The sequence below is a fragment of the Delphinapterus leucas genome, chromosome 3 (genome assembly GCF_059928025.1).
Source record: "Delphinapterus leucas isolate spDelLeu-1000000601 "Yukka" chromosome 3, BTC_Dleu_Yukka2, whole genome shotgun sequence".
NCBI lineage: Eukaryota > Metazoa > Chordata > Mammalia > Artiodactyla > Monodontidae > Delphinapterus > Delphinapterus leucas.
In genome coordinates, this window is record NC_143131.1 from 84,809,744 (window position 1) to 84,833,419 (window position 23,676).

General features: G+C 36.8%; 1 protein-coding gene across 15 annotated transcripts in view; it reads left to right on the forward strand.

The window, feature by feature from the left end:
* PAM (peptidylglycine alpha-amidating monooxygenase) overlaps positions 1 to 23,676 on the forward strand; it is a 280,621-nt gene that overhangs the window by 173,061 nt on the left and 83,884 nt on the right. For all 15 annotated transcript variants that reach the window (XM_089908396.1, XM_089908402.1, XM_022592065.3 and 12 more), the window contains 3 exons: positions 6,971 to 7,058; positions 18,800 to 18,885; positions 20,398 to 20,481. In XM_089908396.1, coding sequence (XP_089764522.1) covers positions 6,971 to 7,058; positions 18,800 to 18,885; positions 20,398 to 20,481 — 258 coding nt within the window. The remainder of the gene's footprint in view (positions 1 to 6,970; positions 7,059 to 18,799; positions 18,886 to 20,397; positions 20,482 to 23,676) is intronic.

The following is a 23,676-nucleotide window of genomic DNA, read 5'->3' on the forward strand; positions in this document are numbered from 1 at the left end:
TGACTACATATACTTCTCTTTTCACCTAGGATTTTCTCCAACATGAATAATTTAGTCTCTGACTTCCACATGACCGTTGGGTACCTCCCAGCAGCCATACTCAGAGGATATTCTAGTTTTTTAGTGAAAGCTACTTGGAGAGAGCTGAAATAGCACAAATAAGATACACTGTACTGGAGGTCTCTGATGAGTGGCTAAAACTTCATTTGCTTGGTCATAATCAAGAAGGAGAATCTGTTGCTATACACTCTGTCTCAGCATATTTCTTAAATGTCCTCTATCCTTTGGTCACCCAAATACCCACATTTCCAACATGACAGCCCCCCCAAGCCCCCAGAGTTTTGTCAGGTAATAAAACAGAGAGGAGGGGTAGGAACCATTTCATTATATTTTATGAAGCTGAGACTTAGGAATGTCTTCAATTCAGTGCATCTAGAGGTCACCAAAAAGTAACTGACACGTTGACAAAGCTGTTTTAATGCAGTAATGTCAAAATGCCACTCCTCCCACACCCCAGAAAATGGCCAATTCCGAAAGCCCAGGGTTGCATCAGTTTTGATGTGTAAAACGTCCTTCAGTGTCTGGGGGTTCTTGGCATTTTGACAGTCATTCTGAAGTATCCATTTCAGCTATTTCAGTGGGGACAATTTCAGTGGCCAACTCTAAAAAGACCAGTGTGAACTGTTTTAGTCAGAGAAAATTTCATGAGAGAGATGGCAGTGTTTGATCTGGGTCTGGGAAGACGGTCTATTTGGATCTGCAGAAGGAGGAGAATATTCCATCTGCCAACCATATAAGCACAGGAGCGTACTGGGCACACATGTGAGCCTCGCCACTTGCTGGCTGCATGGCCATGGGCGGTTGTTACTCAGGCTCATCTGTTTGAGGGGGAAAGGACCAGACTCATAGGGTTGTTGTGAGCAGCAAATGAGCCATACACAGGGTAAGCCCTCAGTAAACGTTAGTGGTTATGGTTACTAGGTGAGAAGGGCAGCCAGTGAGAGCACAGAGTGTATGTTGGAGGTTGTCTTGTTGGAAGTGTAGCAGGATCGGAGACTGCTGCGATATTCTGGAAAGGCAAGAGGGGAATGTGGATTTGATTCTGTGGGAAATTAATAGGGGGATATTACAGAGATGACATTACAAAAATAGGGCTTAATGAAGCTTATGCTGTTTTATCTTGCATAGTCTGGCTGGTAAAGTCTATTTATTGACCGTTTAGTTGGTTCTGACATATACCAGAAAGTTCCTTTTTAAAAGGTATTTCATCTAGAAGTTTAATTCTTTTTGTACTGAAATTCCTTTATTCAGCGGTAAGGATTACTTCACTTGAAATTTGCGTTCGATTTCTAGACTTGCTTGCGTGTCTTATTTCTTGGTTAATTTGGCAACAGCAGCTTAAAGTCCTCATAAACCACGTTAAGGATTCTTTCTGAATTGTATATCATTGTCCAAGCTAGCGAGAGCTAACGACAACTTTTCTCTTAAACTTTCTGATTAAAAATGTTCAAGCAGAGGTCTTTATTTTAGTGTAGAATTGCTTTACGGTTTGCAGAAAGCCGGCAGAAGGTAATATAATATGCCATTGCTGTGGGTTTTCAAAATGCAGCCAAATGGACTATGCTACTGTGAGCTTTACATCTGTCTGAACTTTTCTCGCCCAACTGCAAGATTATGAACATTAAGGTTGATCATAGCCTACACTTAAATTGCAATTTAGAGCATTATCTTCAGTTCCTATGAATGGTTTCTGAAGTATAATCTTTATTTTTTGGAAATAAAGAAATGTTTATGGGAGTGATATTAAGATTGGGGAACTGATAATTTTTTTAAAATTATGACAACTCTTTTACATTCTTGTTTCTTGAACCTTATACCTCTCTATTTTCTCAATACTGAAAATGGCTTGAAAGCACTGGGATTATTAGAAGACGGACTCTATCACAGACATGAACATATTCACCAGGGGTTCCATTTGTATGCTTGCTTCAGACCTCAGCCCTAAAACGATTTTAGGTGATACAGCTAAAACTGCCTGACGTAATGTAGAGTTCCAATGATCTCTTTTAATAAAACAATTCTAAAGGATCAACTAATTTTTGCCTTCAGAAACATTTATAAATTCGTTTTAAAAGAAACCTTGTCTTTACTGTTTACTTTGTACATTTAAAAGAGCTATACAACCCAAGTTAATTAAGATGAGTAAACTCTGCATATGCTCACGTAATAGAATATATTCAGCCACTGCCACTGAAAATGTTGACTATTGTCAGAATCACCTCTGATTCACCTTTGAAATTTTGCAAAGAGACACTTGCCTGGAACAACTTTTGGAGATTCAAATAAGATATTGATGGGGGAAGGGGCAGGACTGATATAGGATTGACCCTGAGCACTTGTATTTTTAACAAACTCCATAGGATAATTCTAATGCACAGCACTAGCTGAAAAGTATCATTGACAAAAAATGTTTAATAACTTGTAAAAATATCCACAGTATATGAAATAAGCTGTTTACTGTGTGTAATATGATTCCACTAAGAGGAAAAATGAAATAAAGTTAACAGTTTTCTCTGATGATACATATAGGTAATAATTCAGGAATGCCTAAGTTTTGGAGATTCAAACTTGCATTTGCAAGTCAGTTCTTTTTTATTCGATAGGTTAATTATCCATGGTCTGTAGTATTTCTTTACTGCCTTCCTTTGGCTAAAAAGGGTGTTCCTCCCATTTCCAGTGGTATTTTGGGGCTGGTTATATGTGTACATAGATATCTCCTAAATTGCATATTCCTCCACTTGGCTATGTGAGTTCTTTGAAATATTTCCACGTCCTAGGTCTGGCAGATACATCAAAATTTGACATGCAGACCTGGATATCCACTTGGAAGGGAAAAATGGAGAGAAAGCCCAAGTGCTAAATGAAATTCTCTCCTAGGTCACATTTTTAGAAAATTTTATGGCCCTGATTGTAGTCTGATGTTAGCTTAAAGAGGCCATAAATCCTGAACAAGCTCATGCAGTTAGAACAAATTTTGCTTAGAACTCCAGAAGATAGACCTAGTTATCTCTCTGCTCAATATGTCACCCACACATGTACTTTCAAGTCTTTCATTTCAGATGAAATTATTCTTTGAGAAATCCTCCAACCTATGCACTTGCAGTATTATCACATTTCCTTTAATTAATGTGCTTGAGTCTCTATTTCTGGAGTCTTAGTCCTTCGAAAGTATTTGGTTCCCAGGACTCACTCGCACTTAACTTGCCTATAAAATTTTCCCTGGTCTTATCCATCAGGCCGTCTGAACTGCTAACACCCATTGAGGCTGAAGAACCATTTCCACTTAAGCAACTGTCATCTTATTATTGAGTTAGAGGAGTCAGTGGCACTTTTAATCTTATCGGATATAATACCCCCTTGCATTCTCACAAGGCAGTGGTCTTTGCCTGTTTGTCACCATCCCAAGGCTGCCTTTGTTTATTCTGCCTGTCAGAATCGCACACTTAAATGCAGTTGTTTTCATTATTATCCTCTAGCTCCCTTCCCCTTGGATCCTTTATTTCTTTTGGTGTATGATGAGAGAAAAAGAAAGAAGGGGGAATTTAAGATGTGATTTTTAAATATTTTTCCATATTATATTTTGTGTAGTGTTGAAATCTCTAGCATAGTTATCTGTGTATCCTGTGCTCAGTGGACATTATTCTTATTCCCTAGGGGTGGGGTCTTATTTTGCAAAGCCAGGAATAATAAGTAGGAGTGGTACAAACCCAGGAAATGGACCTGTCAGCCTAATCTTTTCCCAGTTGACCTCTGCCCAGTACTGGCAGCAGGCCCTTCAATGAAATTGTCCAAGTCCTGCTTTATCTTTGCTCTATTTTATGGCATCTACTGTTTGGTTTAGATTTATATTTTGATATGACATTTATTTTGCTGGATGTGTTTTTCATTTCAATTTGCAATGAATTTTACTTCCAGATACAATTATATGAATAGTTTATTATACTCTTTCTTTAGGAGATGAAAAAGATGGTTAGTTGTTTGTTTTTACTCTATACCAATAATTTACTTGGCATTTAAATTAGATCTTGAGTTTCTGCAGGAATGTATGAGTCAGTGAGAATAAGTTTTTATGAAAGGGAACTTTGAGGGATTTTCTTTTTTTTTTTTTCTTTTTGCGGTACACAGGCCTCTCACCGCTGTGGCCTCTCCCGTTGCGGACCACAGGCTCCGGACGCACAGGCCTAGCGGCCATGGCTCATGGCCCCAGCCGCTCCACGGCATGTGGGATCTTCCCGGGCCGGGGCACGAACCCGTGTCCCCTGCATCGGCAGGCGGACTCTCAACCACTGTGCCACCAGGGAAGCCCCTGAGGGATTTTCTTTTACTATCCCTTAAAGATATTGATTTCTTTCTCACTACAGAAACTAAAATTAAACACACGTCTACTAAGAGTTCACTGTGGAACAAATAAGTGCTTCTTAAAATAGTATGTCAGAAGAAGGAAAAAAAAAATCAGAAAATGGCTAGAGAAGTTATACTTTCAATAATGTTTGCCCTGTACAAAGGACAATGAGAAGATCCTCTTGCATAAGCAGGAGCCCAAGCAAAACTTTTGGCTTTGCTTCCTAGTGAAAAGCCACAGAGACTGTATGTTGTTGTCTTCATGATCTATTCTTCTCCCAATAGGTCTCTTCTCTGTCCTTACCTGAATCTTTTGCTTAATATTTGACTCTATACATTTGATGGTAGCCCACTCTTCTTTCAAAAAGGTTTTTGCTTTGTTTCACAACAGTACACACACTGCATTAATATTAAAAAAAAACAAAAACCCAAAACACTGTTAGGGTCTACTACACAGACCCTGACAGCTCAGGGCTTTCCCTAAAACTGTCCTGAGCCTTAGCTATGGTTCCTACTATCACCTTTGGTGCTTTTGTTTACCCTCATGACTTCAGGGTTCAATTTTTGAGTGATTCCCAAATATGTAATTCTCTGATCTCTTCCTTGAATAAGAGTTATGGAATTCCAATCTTCTGCTGGATCATTACACCTGGATTTTTAGCTGACACCTCGAACTCACATTGTTTTTTCATCCAGCAGTTTAATTCTTGATAAAATGCATGTGGCCATGTTGGTTTATTACCAAAACTCCCAGAATGATTCAATCATGGGAAATCTATTAATATAATCCACCCATAATCAAAGAATTTAAGGGGGATGGGAACCCTATGATCATCTACATAGGTTCTGAAAAAGCAGAGGAGTCAGCCTCTCATTTGACAGCCCCTCATAGACTGGCTGGCATAGGGATATATATTTAAAAAAAAAAAAAGAGTGGGAGGTAGATTTAATCAGGCCAAAAAGTTATAGACATCCATAGAATGATAGAAGCCATTTGATAAAAATGAATATAAGATAGCAAATTGCATCACATACCAAAATAAATGTAAAGTGAGTAAAAGACAAAGGCTAGGTGCTCCCACCTCAGGGCCTTTTCAGTTTGCTTCCTTAGAGGAATGATCCCCTGGGAAGATTCTGGAAGGGGGGAAAGAAATCCCGCACTCAACTTGAGAGTGAGCCTATGGAGGTAGAATCCTTCTTCCATTTCTTTTGTAACAAACTTAGGCTTGGTAATGATATGATTTTCTATGATTTGGGAACTATTGTAATTTCTAATTGTTTCTTTCCTTCCAAAGTGTCTTCTTCACTTTCCTAGGCTTACTATATTCTTTGGTAACAGAAAACAAAGCCTCAAGTTATATCAAGTCCATTTTCCAGCTAACCTCTGTTGGTTTTTTAAATAGCAGTACGAAAATCTCAAGATGTGATTTTTTAGGCTTTAATTCTTATTTTCAGTGCAGTAAATGAAAGGCTTTTTATTTTCCATGAAAGTTGGGAGTCAAGATGGCTCACAGTAGGCACCTTGTGTTTTCTGATCAACCATACTATGCAAGTCATGGTGCTATAGTTTGATGTAGAACATCTTTCATTTTATAAATACATACGTCTCAGATACACATTTCAGCAATAAAAGGTGTTTTATTAATTTTATCAAACAGACAAAAAGAGCTAAAAGATGCAGTTTTGCACACGCCCAAGACTTAAGATCATTTTAGACTATTTAACATTTTTATGTGTAAAGGTGACTTGAAAACTGCCCAGTAGGGCAGCATTTTGAATGTGGACAAAAGGGGATGAGCCACACCCAAACCAGGAAAGAAAGCTCATGCTCGATATTGATCATACTAAATAATATAACTTACCCGATTTTTCTTTGTTCTACCTCTGAACTGACTTTTGTTTATTTTAATGTCTTTCAACCACTATTATTAGGACAAAAAGAGAAATGACAATGTGTAAGTTTCAGTATCCCTTTAACAAGTGCACAGTACTCATCCAGGACATTTTTCTTCTTGTGTATTTTTGTAAAGATACATTTTCCACTTTTCTTTTCTTTTCTAGTAACTTGTTTCTCCATATCACAATCCAGTGGCAACTGTTATTTTAAGATGATAATAAATTTGTGTTCTGAATCCTTTTGCTTATGTTTTGACCACTCGCTGTGGCTTCTGTTTCAGTGCAATGTTGTGCAGTATTGTATGATGCTCAGAACTCTACCGAACTCTGGAAGGAAATATATTGTGAATACGTAGCCTGGAGCTTTCATTTTATACCCACACAATGCTCTCATCACTTTAAAAGGGGGCTTTCATTAATGTGTGTGTAGTTTCAGCCTATTATTTTCTCTTTTGTTATATAATAGTTTATTATCCTACTAAATTAAATTATCAAATCCTGTTCATCTTAAGGAATAAGATAATTTTTATACAACCAGAGCATTTTGTCATAAGAGCATCAAAATATCTTTGTTATACAGCTACTTGAAATGTTGAATGCTGGGGTCTCTTGTGACACTTGTGCACAGAAGTATAACTTGTATTGACGATCATGTATCATTTTCTCTTAACAGTTGACTTCAAACCCCATGCCAGCATGGATACTGTCCATCATATGCTACTTTTTGGATGCAATATGCCAGCGTCCACTGAAAATTACTGGTAAGGGATGGGTTCATAGTACATAGATGGGTGAGAAAATGTGTTTTTTATAAGTACAAAGTGCATCTCTGCAGGTATTTTACAACTGATTAGTAAATAGGCAGAACATTTCTTTTTTAGAAAACAATATTGCTCTTTTGCATCACATGGTTGTCGTGGTTTGATTATCACAGTTATTTAGTCTGCTGTGGAACACAGCCATCAGTCTTTGTCACTGACTTTATAAATATATGTCTGTTGTCATAGATAATGTGTCAAGGTTGAGACAGCTTGTGAAGAAAGATTGAAATTGAGATAATGGATACTCTGATGTTTATTTCTTTAAGTTCATGATTCAACCCAAAGAGCACCATAGATCTGTTCACTGAGTACTCTTTTATCTCAGACATTGTGCTAGGTGATCTGTATACCCCATTTAAAATGAAAACTAAAATTTAGCCTAACGTCTTTGCAAAGTTGGTATTATTGTCCCCACTTTACAGGCAAGGAGTCTGAAACTCAAAGATTCAGTGATTTGCTCAAGGTAACATGGCTGGTTGGTGTCACACCAGGATTGAACCCTGGTTTGTTAGATTCCAAATCTAAAGTTATTTCTCTTTTACCATAGTGCCTCCCATTTATTCAAGTAACTGTTGCAGTTTTAGAATTTAATCACTGCAGTGAATCTTAATATCATGTCTTGAACAATCAATAAACATCTGTTAAATGCCTGTTATATGCTAGAACTGCAGCAGGTGCTGTGGGATGTTCTAGGATAAATAATTTTCTACCCCCAGAAGCTTACAGCATAATTATGGCTTGAGATCTTCCCTTTCATTTTATTCTTTGGTAGTTCATGAAGGTCAGTGATCTTTGAAAATAGCTGTGTGTTTTAAGCCTCATATTTTGCACCTATAGGCAGAATCACTGTTACATATTTAACAATCCAGAATGACTGGTGTGTCCTGCTTTGCATTGGAAAGGGGTCTGTTCTGTGGTCCTGCCCCTGCATGATCATGTAGACTGATAGACCTTTCTCTGTGCATCCTAATATTCATCAGGCTGATTGGAGGCATGCAGCGACTGCTTTCTAGTCATTTTTATAATAAACAATTGTAATATGTATTTGGAAGTGTTAAAAGCACGGGGCAATTAGTGGAAATCTCCATGGACCAAGTACCATCAAAGCATTTGTTAATAGGCTTAAGTTATTTGATGAAAGGGGTGTATCACATGGGAACCCAGCTCACATGACTGGGTTTATATAAAAATGGAGTCAGCAAATCACAGTTAATACCCGTTGATATCAACATTCCTGTTTTTGCTCTTCAGTAAAGTTTTGTAAATAAAATCCTGGCATTAAAAGATTGTGACAGCCTTTTCTGAATCTTATTCAGCAAATCACACATTTTGGTCTTTATGTTTTAAAAATATGTCTTGTGAAATTAGCGATATTTACCTTTGAACTAGAATTAGTGAAAATGGCTAGGGGGAACCTGCTTTAGCAGATTCTCTTGGTTCAAGAGAATGAATGAAAAAATAAAATATCACTTAAATGTTATTATGGCCCTAATTGTTAAGAAAAATTACGTACAATGAACTAAGTGTAGTTCACCGTTCTCATGTTAAGGGAATATCAGAGCAAACACATTATGTTGCCTCCTTTAAAATATTAATATTCTTAAATATACTATTTTGAAATTAAGTTTGTAAAATATATTTCCAAAAGACTCCCAGGTTGGGGAAAGAGAGAATTCAAAGAAAAATGTGAGAGTGAAAACAGCAATTTTGAGTAAAGTAATTGCTGCATGTATTTTTTTTGCTAAAATTATTACTTGAAAGACAGCATTATAGAGTGAACGTGTAGCTAACTGTCTAGATTCCATGGGTAAATTATTTAACCCTTGTGGACTGGTCTTGATTTTTTCACTTTAGCAAGGGACTAACACTAGATCATTTAGAGAACTCCTCTGTGCTCTAAAATTCCATAATTCTATGAATATAAATTGTATACAAATGCTGAGTCAGATTGGAAAGACATCTTTATTAGGAGTTGGAGACATAAGTGAGTTGCATTTGTTAACTCACCTCAAGCAGACAGGCCACTGTGTTTTGCCATTGAGTTGCATCACTGAATAATTAGAATTCTTAATGACATTATACCCATGTCATTTTATTTATTTTTTAAAATTATTTTCTTTATTTTTTTTCTGGCTGCATCAGGTCTTAGTTGTGGTGTGTGGGATCTTTGTTGAGGCGTGCAGGGTCTTTCGTTGTGGTGCGGGCTCTTCATTGTGGCGTGCTGGCTTCTCTCTAGTTGTGGCACGTGGATTTTCTCTCTCTAGTTGTGACGTGTGGGTTCCAGGGAGCATGGGCTCCATAGTTTGCAGCACACGGGCTCTCTCGTTGAGGGGTGAGAGCTCAGTAGTTGTGGCGCATGGACTTATTTGCCCTGCGGCATGTGGGATCTTAGTTCCCCGACCGGGGATCAAAACCACGTCCCCTGCATTGGAAGGCGGATTCTCTACTGCTGGACCACCAGGGAAGTCCCTATACCCATGTCATTTTAAATGGATTTTTTAAATCTGCCTTGCAGCATATATTCCCTGTTAATCTATAGAGTAGTTATAATCGACTTTATAACCGTACACCAAGGACAATAATTGATGCTTTTAACCGGCTCAAAGTGTTCATCTAACATTTAAAAGTAGGATCTTTTCACTACATATATAGAATCTGTTCAATATGTAAACTAGTAAATGTACATTACCTAAAAACTGTACTAGTGACCTGGCTTTAACAATCCAGCCTTATTCTCCATTTAAAAATGGGATGGGCTTTTTATCCCCCAATATTTGGCAAAATCCATGCTTCTTTAAAGCATTACAGCTCACAGCATATTTCATGGGCTGAACTTTTCAGTTGCTTCACAGAAACATCCTCTACTCCTTACCCCCGATGCCACTCAGGCTCAGCCCTGGAGACAGTCAGCAGATGTTTTCCGACTGCTTAACCTCTTATCCTCCCATCTGAATTATAACACTAATAACAAAAATCTATCAGTGTCAAAAGCCTTGCATTATTTTTCTACATTGAGTCATGGACTTTATCACACTCATTTTATAGATGCAAATCTATTCTTCAGTTGCTCCATGATATAGACAGTACTTAAATGAACATTCCCAGACTTTCACATATATTTTTGGTTATGATACCAGTAGTGGCTTTTGATGTGTAAGAATATCAAGAACTCATTCACACCCTAAGGAATCCATTTTGAGAATACAAAGCTGTTTTAGTGAAAGAAGATAAAGCAAAGAGGATATTTTAACACCATGATGAGATTAAAAATTCACATTTTAAGGCAAGACAAGAAAAATTTAAACATAAATTTTTTCTCTGCCCTTTGGCCTCCTCCCTCCCCTCTAGTGTGCATTGTGCATCTGCATTGTGCATTAATCAGACCTCCCCAATGGCAGAAATATCTGGTCAATCATAAAGATCAATTTTTCTTCTTCTGGCAACAGCCGTTTACTTCTTTAGAAGATAACGTTCCTTTCTCAATCCTGTCAGGGCTCACAATGACCCACCACTCACCTTGTACGTGCAGACATCTTTGGTAAACTTTATGAACAGTGGCAATTATCATTTTCCTTAATGGTAGAGATTGGTGCAGAACTGACTGGTCAGACAATCTGGGAGATCCTGGGCTACACCTAATGTAAGTCCTTAGCTAAAATACTCACCTATGACCTTACTCATGTCACTAGCAGTATCATTTGTATTCTGCCTATTTTACAAGATAATTGTGTCTTACGCTACCAAATATGTGACTGAGCCTCAGATAAAATTAATGATGATTAGGTGACTTGAAACCATTGACCAAATATATAGTCCTATAAGATCAATGATTGTAATAGTGTAACTCCAGATATGGGAAAAAGCAGCAAGAGGAAACCATATCCTGGACCATAACAGCTTAGTAAGACAGATGGTCCAGAGGCTTTTGGCTACTGATAACAGGACCCAGTCCAGTAATAGCACATTGAGTGGCCTATCAACAAAATATTTGCCTGGTCTGGGAATGAGCATCCCTAGCAACAAGGGACAAATTGGTCACGAAACGCCTCCCAAACTTTGGTCGAAATTAAGACTGAAAGAGAAGGAATTGTAAGATAGAGAATGTTGCCCACCATCCAGTTCTACAAGAGTCAAGCCATTAGCCACTGCAGTTGCGGACCTAAAGTACACCCTGAAAGGAGTTCAGGGTGAAGGTCACGATGAAGCACTTTGTGCTCTGGGAAAACTGGCAAAACTGGCCCTCTGATAGACATTTTCAGGAGAAAATTTTATGAACTAAGTTTCTTGCATCTTCCCATAGTTAGAAAAGCATTAAAACGATGAACTCAGATGTCTGTTCCTTGTGACTAGCAGCAACCTTCTACTGAGATGTGTGCTTGATTGCACATCCTCCCTGCACCAAAATCACATCCAAACAGTTCTCAGAGCTCTCTGAGAGACTGTCTCCCAGCTTATAAACCTCGGTTTGGCTCAAATAAAATTTTCCGTTTCTTTCTTAGATTCACTATTGATTAATTTATTTTGTTGACAACCAAAGCGTCAAGCTCAGATTTCCTCTCTTTTCTGTTTGTTAGCTAGGATTTCCCCGTTTTCACTTTAGTTTTCTGTTTTCATTGCCAGCAAGTTGGCAAATAGGTGTGTGTCTGTAATAAAGTAAACATTTTTTCCCCGTGAAATTATGAAGTTATAATTCATCCCCTGTCTTCAGGCAGCACTTTTAATATGATGGCAAAGAGCTATTCTAATGACGTTTTACTGTTGTGCTACCCTCCTTTGCTCTTTGTAATTGCCTCTTTCTACTGTTCATTAATATATATTTACAGTTACATTAAGTTCACATGAAAATAGTAGACACAGCATGAAGCAGTTTTCATTATTTAGTCATTTTAATTTTAAAGTTATTTTTTCTCCACATATTCCATCCAGTCTTTTGTGTCTCGTTCCAAATTAGCAGCTCACACTGGTAATGTGTCTAGTTAATTATATGCATGTGCATTTAAATTGCATACATTGATGTGAACCTTTTAATATACTGTGGGGTGATTCCTTTCAAGTTAGAGTGGGCCTGGTGCTCAATTCTAAATTAACAGACCTCTCGAGGATGCAAATAAGGACCAGCTGATGGAAAAGCAGCAGCTCTGCTGGCCCATGTCAGGAAGGCAGCAGTACCTGTCAGATTAAGTCTCATCCCTTCTTTCCCAGACTTTTAAAGGAGGAGACAATTACTGCATCCAGGCACCAAGGGAAAGTAATAGCACCAGGATTGGAGCAAGCATAGCAATAGCACGATTTGTTGGACTCCATTTGTGCTTGCAGACTTAAGTCAAGGTGTAGCAGTTCTAAGTTCCCCAGATTTGTTGGCTGAATGTGAGCCATAACTGAGCAGATGCTCTTTGTGGCTTTTTGGAGTCAGTAGGGAAATGAGGTGCTGAAAACTAGGTAATTTAGATATTAAAATTTTATTCCTGCTCTCCATGAAAATATGGTAGATTTTAGGAGACCTTGAAAATTGAAATATCCATTTATCTATTCAATGAATACCTTTCTTTATTCTTACTGTAACAATCATTTTTTAAAAATAATGAGTGGTTAGCTATTCAGAGTTTCAAGCTTTGAAAATCATAGTTTTGTTTATACACATTGTTTTGGCCTTTGGAGTAGTTCTGGAGCACTTTCTCTTTGTGATGTGAGGTTGTATAGTCTTATGCACTTTCTTTTCTGCTGAGCACAGGACTTAGGGCTTAAGGCAACTTATGACTGCAAGCCCCAAGATTGTGTGTTCACAATACTGGGTGATTAAAGTGAATGGGCTTCTTCTGTATTACGTCTTGTACTTTGACAAAATCTATGCAGAGCTAAAATTATTGTTTTCAGTCTTATTAATTAATATTTGATTTGGAAACTATTTCTAATGATGCTTATGACCCGCTACTGTTTACAAATCTAAGGGGGCGTCTACAGGTTGTTGAATCTTTTTTGAAAAGAAGAATCCCAGCTGGTTAGATGAGGGTGTTTCCAGCTGTTCTAACTTGGAATCATTCTCAAGCTAAAGCAGTAGTGCTTTACCATCCTATGAAGCTTTAGCTAAGATCCCTTTCAACTGCTTCTAGTTATTAACCACCTGCTGTGTCTTTTTAAATGCCACTGTCTTCACAGGGTTACAGATGCTGCTGATGAGGGGAAAGAGAAAAGTAGCTAAAACATATAAATATGTATAAATATAAATATAAATATATATATATTAAAAGTATATATATATATATATAGAGAGAGAGAGAGAGAGAGAGTCCTGTATGTGAGACACCCTGCTTGGTTACTCATTTAAATGACCTTTTTTTTTAGGGTGATATCACTTTCCAGAAAAGTCTACAGCTTTGTTGCCTCCCTTATGATGATAATGATTCTTTGGTTGAGAATGGTATTTGCATACACTGCCTTTATGCACCCTCTCCACATCCTACCTACCTGTCATCCATACACTATACAGCAAGATTCACAGCATGTCTTCTGCAATCCCCTCTGTTTCTTCTGCCATGATGAAACTTCTAAAGTTTAACATACATAAATTCCTTGTCAGTATAAGTAAAAATAACACAGTCTCCAAAATCTGTGCTACCCCTTGTTCTAAGCACTATAAAATGTGTCTTTGAGTGTAGCAGCAAAGTTTAGACATGAATTACTGCTAGGCTAAAATTAATTGCATCCTTTTCCTTTTTCTCCTTTAATATTGTAATAGATTCATATTATTATACTGCATATCTGAATGGTATAAAGAATATTCATTAAAATAGAGTTGGCATCTTGCTCTAACTTCTGGTCACCAATGATCATATTCCTCATCTAAGTTTTAGGTGCCTGTAATAGAGGTGTTGATAGGAGTTCCTTAGCAACTGACCAATTCTTAGTGGACTAGTGTCAACTTTAATAAAATAGAATGGCATGGTTGTAACTGTTTTGAGAGTTTAAACAGAAACCAGCATTACATAATTTTGAACATTATTATTTTCTCACAAGACGAGTATTTATGTTAAATAGGATGGCAGTGTTATAGCACAGTGCCATAACATTTAATATAGAGCCAGAACTTTGAAATCAGAGCATCTTGGGATCAAATCTCAGTTCTACTACTTGATAGTTGTAATAAACATTGGTCAAATTATTTAATCTGTATTGGTCTGTTTCCTTATCTCTAAAATGGGGCTACTAATCCCGCCTGATTCGACCATCACAAAGAGTAAGTGAGGGGATGTCAATAATACGGATGGTGCAGTGCCTGGCACATAGAAGTACTTAATAAATGGTAACTATTCTCTTTATTCATTTATTAATAAGATATATATTAACCATCCACTACGTACCAAGGGCATTCTTAGGCACTGAGAATTTGGTGTGAACAAAACAGATATACCTTCTGCTCTTGTGGACTTTAGAGCCTCTCTGATCTGTTGGTGGAGAGGGGTAGGGTGGGGAGTGAGGATGATGCCTAGATATTGTGGTGTTATTTTTTCAGGCTGGCACCTTTTAATCACCTCTCCTATTTAGTTTTCCCATTAAGTATCCTTCTAATTACTATGTTAATGCATACACATTGCATTGAAATTCACATAGGATTTGTCTGAATTGGGAAATGTGTTTTGTGGGTTTATAGAGCAGTTAATGAAATTTGAATACCTGACTCACACTGGATGTAATTTTGAAAAGTAAGGACATTCCACATATGCCATTGATTTTTATGTGTGTTTCTTAAAGAAACTTTCTGACTCTGGATTAATTTTCCTGTGATTCTGTTAGATGCTTAATGCATTAAAATTGTAATTGAAGACTGTACAGACTTAACTTTAGGGCATGACAATTTTATTAAAACAAGTTTTTTCAGACCAAAGAAGAAATGACTTATCAGTTCTGATTTTCTCTGAGTAACCTTGGGTTTTAACTAACCTTTCACAGATAGAACCAGAGGAGTACTTTAACAGTCAATCATGCTCTATTTGGATAATTCAAAATGACAGGCTAGCACTTTTCAGAGCTTGGCATAGTCTGGAAATATTCATGCCATCTGAATGGTTTCCCCATAGATTAGAAGTGAAAAGGTTCTATAGCAAAGGTTCAAGAATCCAGAGTAGTTTTATTTTCAAATGTTAATTCTCATCATTTTTGCTATGAATACTAAGAAACCACTAGGGAGCTATGTGAATCTTTTCACAATTAATTGGCTTAATCTAGACAAGCCTTTAGGAGTAGCTGTTAGAATTATAAGAATAAGAAACCTGGTCGATGAGGCCTGAAATTACAAGAGCCGTTGATCAAGGGTTGCTTTGCTTCCTAGCCTTAATACTCTCTTCTTCTCAATAAGAATAATAAAAATTCTCACTATTTTTACAAGACACTGTTTGGAAAGCCAACATATGCAATACTGCCTTTATTCTGTTGGTCATTTTATGTGGAGAAAACGTGACACTGTTTCCATTTAAAATGGGAAATGGAAATTTGAAAATGAAAAGATGCGGCGAGTTTATCCAAATGTTCTTTGCCACTCCTTTATGTTATCCATGGTAGGACTCATTTCTCTTGACCTCTTGTTTTTCCTCTTCACTTAGTCCTGTCACTCATTAAGTTTTAGAATGAGTTTCAATATCCCAGGGCCCTCCAGTGAGTCATTGTTTACTCAGCCTTGAGTTTTATACAATTTTTTAAAATTATAAAACAGGATTTTAAAATCAAATCAAAGTTTGCTTTTGGAGCTCTTCTTTTACCAGACCTGTTGAGAGCATGAAACATTGTCTCTTCGCAAATAAGAACTTATTTTATCTAAAATTTGATTTTAGAATTGCATACTCGAATTGCAGCTTAGTTCAGGTATGAGAGTAATTATCAAAGCTGATCTTCATATAATACCATGAAGTCTCTGCCTGTGAGTCAGTCTCATGAATAGAGATATAAGGGAGTGTGGCAGCCAGAGCTTTGAATCATGGCTTGGCTGTGTGACCTTTTGAAAGTTACTTAAAGTCTCTGAGCTTATTCAGCTGTAAAGTATAACCTACTTGCAATGACTTGTGAGAGTGAGTATGAGCCGATTTGTACAGAATTCCAGGCAAATGATAATTCAAATTTATTGTCATTTAATATTTTTTAAATGTTATACTTGACAGTACAATAAAACATAGGCCAATTCAATTATTTAAGTGTTTGTATATAAAAAGTTAAAAATGTATTTAGAAGTTAACTTCCCCAAACATTTCTTGAATATTTACTAAATGCCAGGCAGGGCTGCAGGTGCTGGGAGTACAGGGTGAAAGGTATGACCCAAACCTCAAAAGTCTACACAGTCTGGTTGGAGAGGAGATAAGCAAGCTGATACTTAGGATGCGTGCTATGGTTAAAGAATGCAAGTTGGGTGGGACGGGCATCAGAGAAAGCTTCCCTGAGGAGGAAGACTTGAAGTGAATCTTGAATGAGAAGGTGAGAACAAGGTTGTCAGGCAGAAAGATGGAGAAAGGGTTTTCCAGAAAGAGAACAGTGGAGAAGAGAGAGGTTAGAAACTGACAGCAACTTGGCATGACTGAAAAGGGTTTTTTTTTTCTGGGGATATAACAGGGGCCCAGATCATAAAACCTCATGTGTTATACTACAATGTTTAGATTTTATTTTGGTGTTATTTTTGGGAAACATTTGAAAGAATTTGTGCCAGCAAATGACATAGTCAAATATGTAGCTTAGAAAATTTTACTAAACCAGTTTTCTCTGTTATGTTTCATTCTGGTTCTTTCTAGTCATACACTGAATTGACTTCCATATCAGAGGAAGCAATTATCTTGTTTAACCTAAGACTGTCATCACATTGCTGTTAAGCACTTGTATATTTATGATCTTTGTTGAAAGCTATGAAAATTGCCATCAAGATCTTTAAATTTTAGTAGCTCACAGCAGTGAGATACCAAGTTCATCGCATTTGGCAATCTCGTTTCTTAAACTATTATAGCATGAGGCCAAGGAGGGAAATTCTGCTTTTGTGTACTGTCCAATACCCCAAGCTTTTTAGCACACTTGGCACAAGGATGTCACAGACATTTGTTCCAACGCACGCGTCTCACATGCAAATGATCCTGCATCATAAGTATATCGTTTTTGACAGTGAACGGTAAGAAACCACTGGTTGATGTGCTTTACATTGCACATTACCCAATTTCTTTCTACAGCCTGATTTAGAGAAGCTAGAGCATTTGCTAAATATAACCTTATAGGGACCTCCTGGTTCCTGGCCCTTTATTCAGATGAATAACTGTTGTCTGCACTTATTGCCTATCCTTTCCCACCATTTCTGGCTGTAACCAGGAAGCATGTTAGGAGTCCCTGCCTCTGACATGGCCTGGGTGTTCTCCAGGTTTCTAGGCTCAGTTTCTCCAGGTTTCTAGGCTCAGTTTCTAACCTGTTTAGGAAGCTGCCACGGTCTGCCTTCACTTCCCTTCCAGGCCATGGGCAATGCACTTTTTCTCCTGTGTGAGCCAACCTCCCGGCCAAGAAGCTGTTTTTGTCCTTGTCCTTGACGGTCCTCAGACCTTTCAGATCTGCCTAAACTCCTGACTCTGACCTTGCTTGGTGCCAGTTTCTCAAAACACAAATATATAAAAGCGACATGAAAATGTCACCCAACAGTGTTTTGAACAAGTCAAATTATATAACAGAACCAACTAAGAGATGTAGTGTAATGGGGAAAAAATGTGTGGTTTGGAATCAGCTTACCATTTGTGAAATTGGATCTACCATATAGATACCAATGTGCTAGTTACTGTGCTGGATGCCTTACACGTATTACCACCACCACTCCCCATCAGAGAGGTTTCCACACAGAAATTGGGCCTTTGAGGGCTGATGTACATGTCCAAGATACACAGCTATTAAGGGGAGGTTGTGGGATTCAACTCCAGATATGTCTTTCTGCCTGTGCTCCTTTGAGCATATAACACTGCCTCTCAACAGTGAGTCTTTAGATAAAGTGAATGTTTTGTTAAATAATGCAGAACCCTGGTATAGTGCTTTGAGGTTTATGAAGTGCTTTCATTTCTATATCATCTACTTTATAGAACAACTCTTTGAAGTAAGTATAACTATCCCTGTTTTACAAGAGAGAAAACTGAGGCTCTGTAAGATTAAGTGACTTGAAACAATTTATAAATGGCATAACCCGTATTCATAAACGTTAAAAAAGCCACAAGAACCCTGTGAGTGGGATATACTTGTATTGTTCACCCTACTAAGGGTAGGCACTATAAATGCCACCGATCCCCAATTGGGAAATGAGTATGATGTTTCTTTTAATCCACTTCCAAATTTCCACTGCATTGGCTTTGGTTTACACACCCTTTGTGTAATGCTTACTTTTCCCTACATAGAGTACATTCCAAGGATGGTGAATTAAACTGTATATCTACCTCACAGGATTGTTTCACATCAGGCAACTAACAAACAAATCTCCCTTTATAGGTGCTTTTTCACATATAAAATTGTTCTTCGCTCCAGTGTCCCTTACAGTCTTAAAGTTGATATGACTATAATGATGGTATATTGATGTACTTTTCTTTACCTTGTTTTCAAAAACCTCTCCCTCCCCACTCCTCCCATGGGAAGAGATTTATGCACTTTACTAATTGAATCTTCACTTATAGCTACTTTCTTTTCTTCAGGTTTTGTGACGAAGGAACCTGTACAGATAAAGCCAATATTCTATATGCCTGGGCAAGAAATGCTCCCCCAACCAGACTCCCCAAAGGTATACCTGAGGCCTCTTGGATATCCTTATATTAAACTGCTTAGTTTTTGATTCCAACGTACTTTTTGTTATATGTTCTTTCCAACAGCTCTTGACCATGTTCTATGTTGCAGTTTCACACTAAAAAGTACCCTTATTGCCTGCTTTATATTGAAAAGGTTTCATTGAGGTTGTTCTTCTTTCTCGGCCTCTCTTTGATAAGTAATTGGCTCACACAACAGTTTAGATAGAATTAGAAAATAACGAGTATACCTCAAGCCACCTTTGGCCTGAGGCACATTGGTTCTTGACAGCAGGAGCATTTCACGAGCCAAGAGAGCTAGGAATTAAATAAATTGCCATTTCAGCAAACAGATTTTTAATAGTCCTGGAACCTGGGTATTTAATGTGATGCCAGACCTCAGCTGGCTTTCTGAATTCACCTCTAAACCGTTCATAGCTTCCAACGTGTGAGTGAATTAACGGACTCTCCTTTATTACCTGGATCTTTCTTAGTATCAAAGTGAACGTATAGTTCTGAAACAGAATAAGACTGCCGTGGTTTAGGGATGGAGGGATGGCATCTTGTGATGCCTCCCTAACTCATGCCTGCACTAATTTTTAAATTTTTTAATATTTTTAATCTTTTTATACAGTTTTAAAGGCTGCTTTCTCTTTATAGTTATTACAAAATATTGACTATATTCCATGCATTGTGCAATACATCCTTGAGCCTCTCTTTCACCCAATAGTTTGATTTCTGTTTTGCTTTACTTCAAATAAGTGTCAGAATCCTCTCTAGAGTTTACCAGGCAGCCACTATCAAACAAGTTTGGAAACTAATAGGGAGGTTTGTCATAGATTTGTTGATGTTTTTAAGATCCATTGGTAGAGAAGATTAAAAAAATTTTTTTCTCTGTCTATAAATATTTTCTCTGTAGTTTTTTTTTAGCTTACTAGCAAACTCTACTAACAGTAAGACTCTTAGGCACCCTTCAGATTCCAAAACTTTATTGACATTGTAATCTAGTAGGTAATTGGTTTCTTCAATGATATTTTTGCAGATACCTGATTTTGTATGGGAAGAAAAACAATTTCCTGAGATGGTCCTAAGAAGTCTATTTCCTATATTCAATCAGAAAATAAAAATGAATATGAGTATATACAAAACAAAATGAAAGAATGGGTTTATGTATGTCTGTTATTTAATCAATAGGGACAGAATTTTGTTTTGTTTTGTTTTGTTCTGTTCCTTGAAAAATGAATGAATTGTCCTCTTAAAGTGTAAGTGATCACTCTGGTTCTGAAGTGGAGACTACGAATATAATTCTGTCAGAGCTTAGAGAAGGAATGATAGGTTATATCAGAGATTTTCATTGAATGCCTAGTTTATTTCCATTTTCATATAACATAATTTCATATATTATGTGCTATTTTCTTTCCCTTTGGATTTCATAGTTCAGCAACCTTTGATTAGCTCTATTTAACTTCCATTTCTAAAATATTAACTTATCTTCTTTTGAATATCTTCAGGTGTTGGATTCAGAGTTGGAGGAGAGACTGGAAGCAAATACTTTGTACTACAAGTACACTATGGGGATATTAGTGCTTTTAGAGGTAAGTTTTGAAATGTTGGAACTAAGCTGAACTTCAATACTATATTGTTTAAAATATATATACTGTTTTCTATATAATAAAATGAAGAATTGACTACACCCTCTGCCCACTAGTAAACAGCTGCTTTTGTCTCTTGGAATTTGAGACTACTGAAGAAATGACTTTTATTTTGAAAGTTATAATCTCTTATGCACATATTCTCTTATGCATCCTACTGTGCTTTCTCTTACGCTGACTTCAGGGTTCTCTTCCTTTCCAATGTATTATCTTATCCACCGTCTCCTATTAGATTTCTTCTTAGCAACACTGTCAGAAAGAATAGGGACTAGTAATTTATTTATATTACTAGAAGCAAGCCACTGGAGAGTCAGCATGTTTTGTAACACAAAACATGTTTAATCGATAATATATCTGATTGTAGTACTAATTATAAGTTTTCATTGTATAAATTTATTCTTTTTTAAAAAATTTTAAAAAGTTCTCAAATGCTCAGGTTCATGTCAGTGGTTTATCTGTAATCCACACTTGCCACTTCATCTGTCGCCCACTGCACCGATGCACGGACCCCACCCACTCCATGGAGGCTGCCGAACACTGCCCTAGACACTTGCTGGTCTACCCATATTACCGTGCACTTTGCTTAAGTGCTCCTTTTCTTATCATAGAATCATTAACATGAGGAAGGGGCCCTGTTCCCAAGGCAACGAAGACTGGGCTTATTATTCCTTCTGCTGCATTTAGTCAAACTCCAACTGCATTCCAGGTTCACACTTTGGTGTTCACAGGAGTGTAAATATTAAGCAGTCTTCTTCTTGGCTTGTCAGCCTTTCTACTTTGTCTTGCTGACCTCTACATGTTTTCTTGAGTTCTCTAACACTATTTTTCTACAAACTCACCTAATACATTTTGCTCTCTAGATGCATTAGCTTTCTATCCAGCAACTAAGTTTAGAAGTACACATCCATCTCTGCCTATGAAATATCCTCTGGGGCCTTTGCTGAGAGCACCCTATGCTGAAAGTTTCCATAGGTTCTCAGCATTCAGGACTGGGACAATAAATGCAGTCTTCCTCTGGAAAAGGATGTTAGAAAGAATAAATTTATGTCAACTATACTCCAATAAAATTTTTTTAAAAGAATAAATTTATATAATGAAAAATTATAATTAGTACTACAATCAGATATATTATCAATTAAACAAGCTCCTGTGGACCAGCTCATGAACCTAACTTCCAAGTAAAACCTGTTTTTTATAAAAAATATGCTTTGAGTTATGTATAAATGGCTTTCCATTTTTGGAACAGGACCTAAAATCTTAAGTTGTTAATTGTAGTGCTGAGCCAAGGTTTTGTTGAAAACAGAGGAGTAAATAATATTCATGTTTGAGAAACAAAGACACAAATTATCTGCTCTAAAAATTTACCATGTTGGTATCAGGGGAACAGGCAGATTCTAAGACTGCTGACTTCCAAAGCATTGACAAGACTATTATTTTTCCAAAGAAGTGAGGAAGGCTTTCCCCAATTACCACAACTAAAGTAGTTGGTAGCGTCCATACATACAGGACCCCACCCCTACTCTCCATCCTTCTATAGAACCCTAGACTTGACTTTTCAGCCTAATTCCTCTGAGCTTTGTAGTACCTCCTAACAGATACCGTACTGATACCCCAGGGGAAATGGATGATACATATAATATGCTAGTTTTTAAAACATATTACTGTAATAATTTAATTTAAATTAACTTCTTACTGATGAGGAATTAATTATATTTTATAATTTATGTCTAATATGGGGTGATTAAAAAGTATTGATATTTAATATATAAATATATAGTTATTTACTATAAGAGACTGATTAGAAACTTTCATACTAGTTTTTCATTTTTCACTTTTTTGAGAACCATTTTTCTAAAAGAAGGTGCATATGAGGTAGGACCTATAATTCATAGATCTTATGATAATGTTATAAAAATGTAAACAAAAAAATTTCACCCGTATAATTCTTTCAGTAGCATTAGATACTATCTTGTGCCTTAAACTATACATGGCTTAGAATAGTAAGTAAACGCGGGGGAAAATATCGGATCTCACTAAAACAACGAGAGAGCATTTTGCGTTTACTTAATTGGGTGTGAGTGGAGGTTGAATTATAAAACCCAGGACTGCCAGGGCTTAGATGAATATGCTACAGTTTGGGGAGCTTTGTGAATTAGTGCAGTGTTTTAGAAAGCAACTTTATCATATTATATACATTTTATATAAAACATTAAAATCTTGCTCTAGGCTTTCATCCTAAACTAAAGGAAGGGTTTTGTTGGATTTTTTGGTTTGTTTGTTTTCTAATGAGCTACCTACCCACAGTTATTTATATACCATTAACTAGTAATATGAAAACCTGGAAAGTTAACTAATGTCCCTTAATAGGGGACTAATTAAATAAATGGTATAACAACAAAAATAGCAAATCATAAAATTTTATACAGACTGCATAAAACCGTATGTATACTTGTATGTTTCCAAGGATTATAAGGAACAAGGAATAAAAGGAAACAGTCAGTAAGCATGAGAGACAGGATCATGTGATGCTTTTTTTTCCTTTACAATGTTATAACGTTCTCTTCATGTTTTTAAATTCCACAAATATAAGCACTATGTTAGATACCTGCCAGTACCTGCCAGTTTGTGCGCTGCATTCCCACTCATACCCTCCTGACAAAAAAGAGTTAAAGTAAATCTCTATGTGCCTGATTAACTATAAGAAGTGATTTATACTTTAAAAAGATTCTATACTGTGATCACATACTTATCTCCAGATGAACCTAGAGGTGGAATTATAACATATCTTTTAATGATTAAAAATGCATTATAGATATGTTATATATGTATTGTATATATATAATAATCATCTTAGTGTCAGTGAAGATTTGAACTTCACGGTATTAGAACTATTGATGATATTTTTATGAATATAAATTATAAATCAGAAGCAGATTAACACTCAGGAAATCACTGCACTCTATTGAAAAGTGGGAAAATGTTTGGCTTAAGGGTATGAGCATTTTTCCACATAGGGGAGGTTTTAGAGAGTTGAGAAGCCTAGGACTTCTCTTTAATAAAGCATCAACAGTGAAGTTAAAGTATCCTCTCAAATTTGTTGGCATGTGATAAAGTATCAGAGAGAACATAACCTGAAGC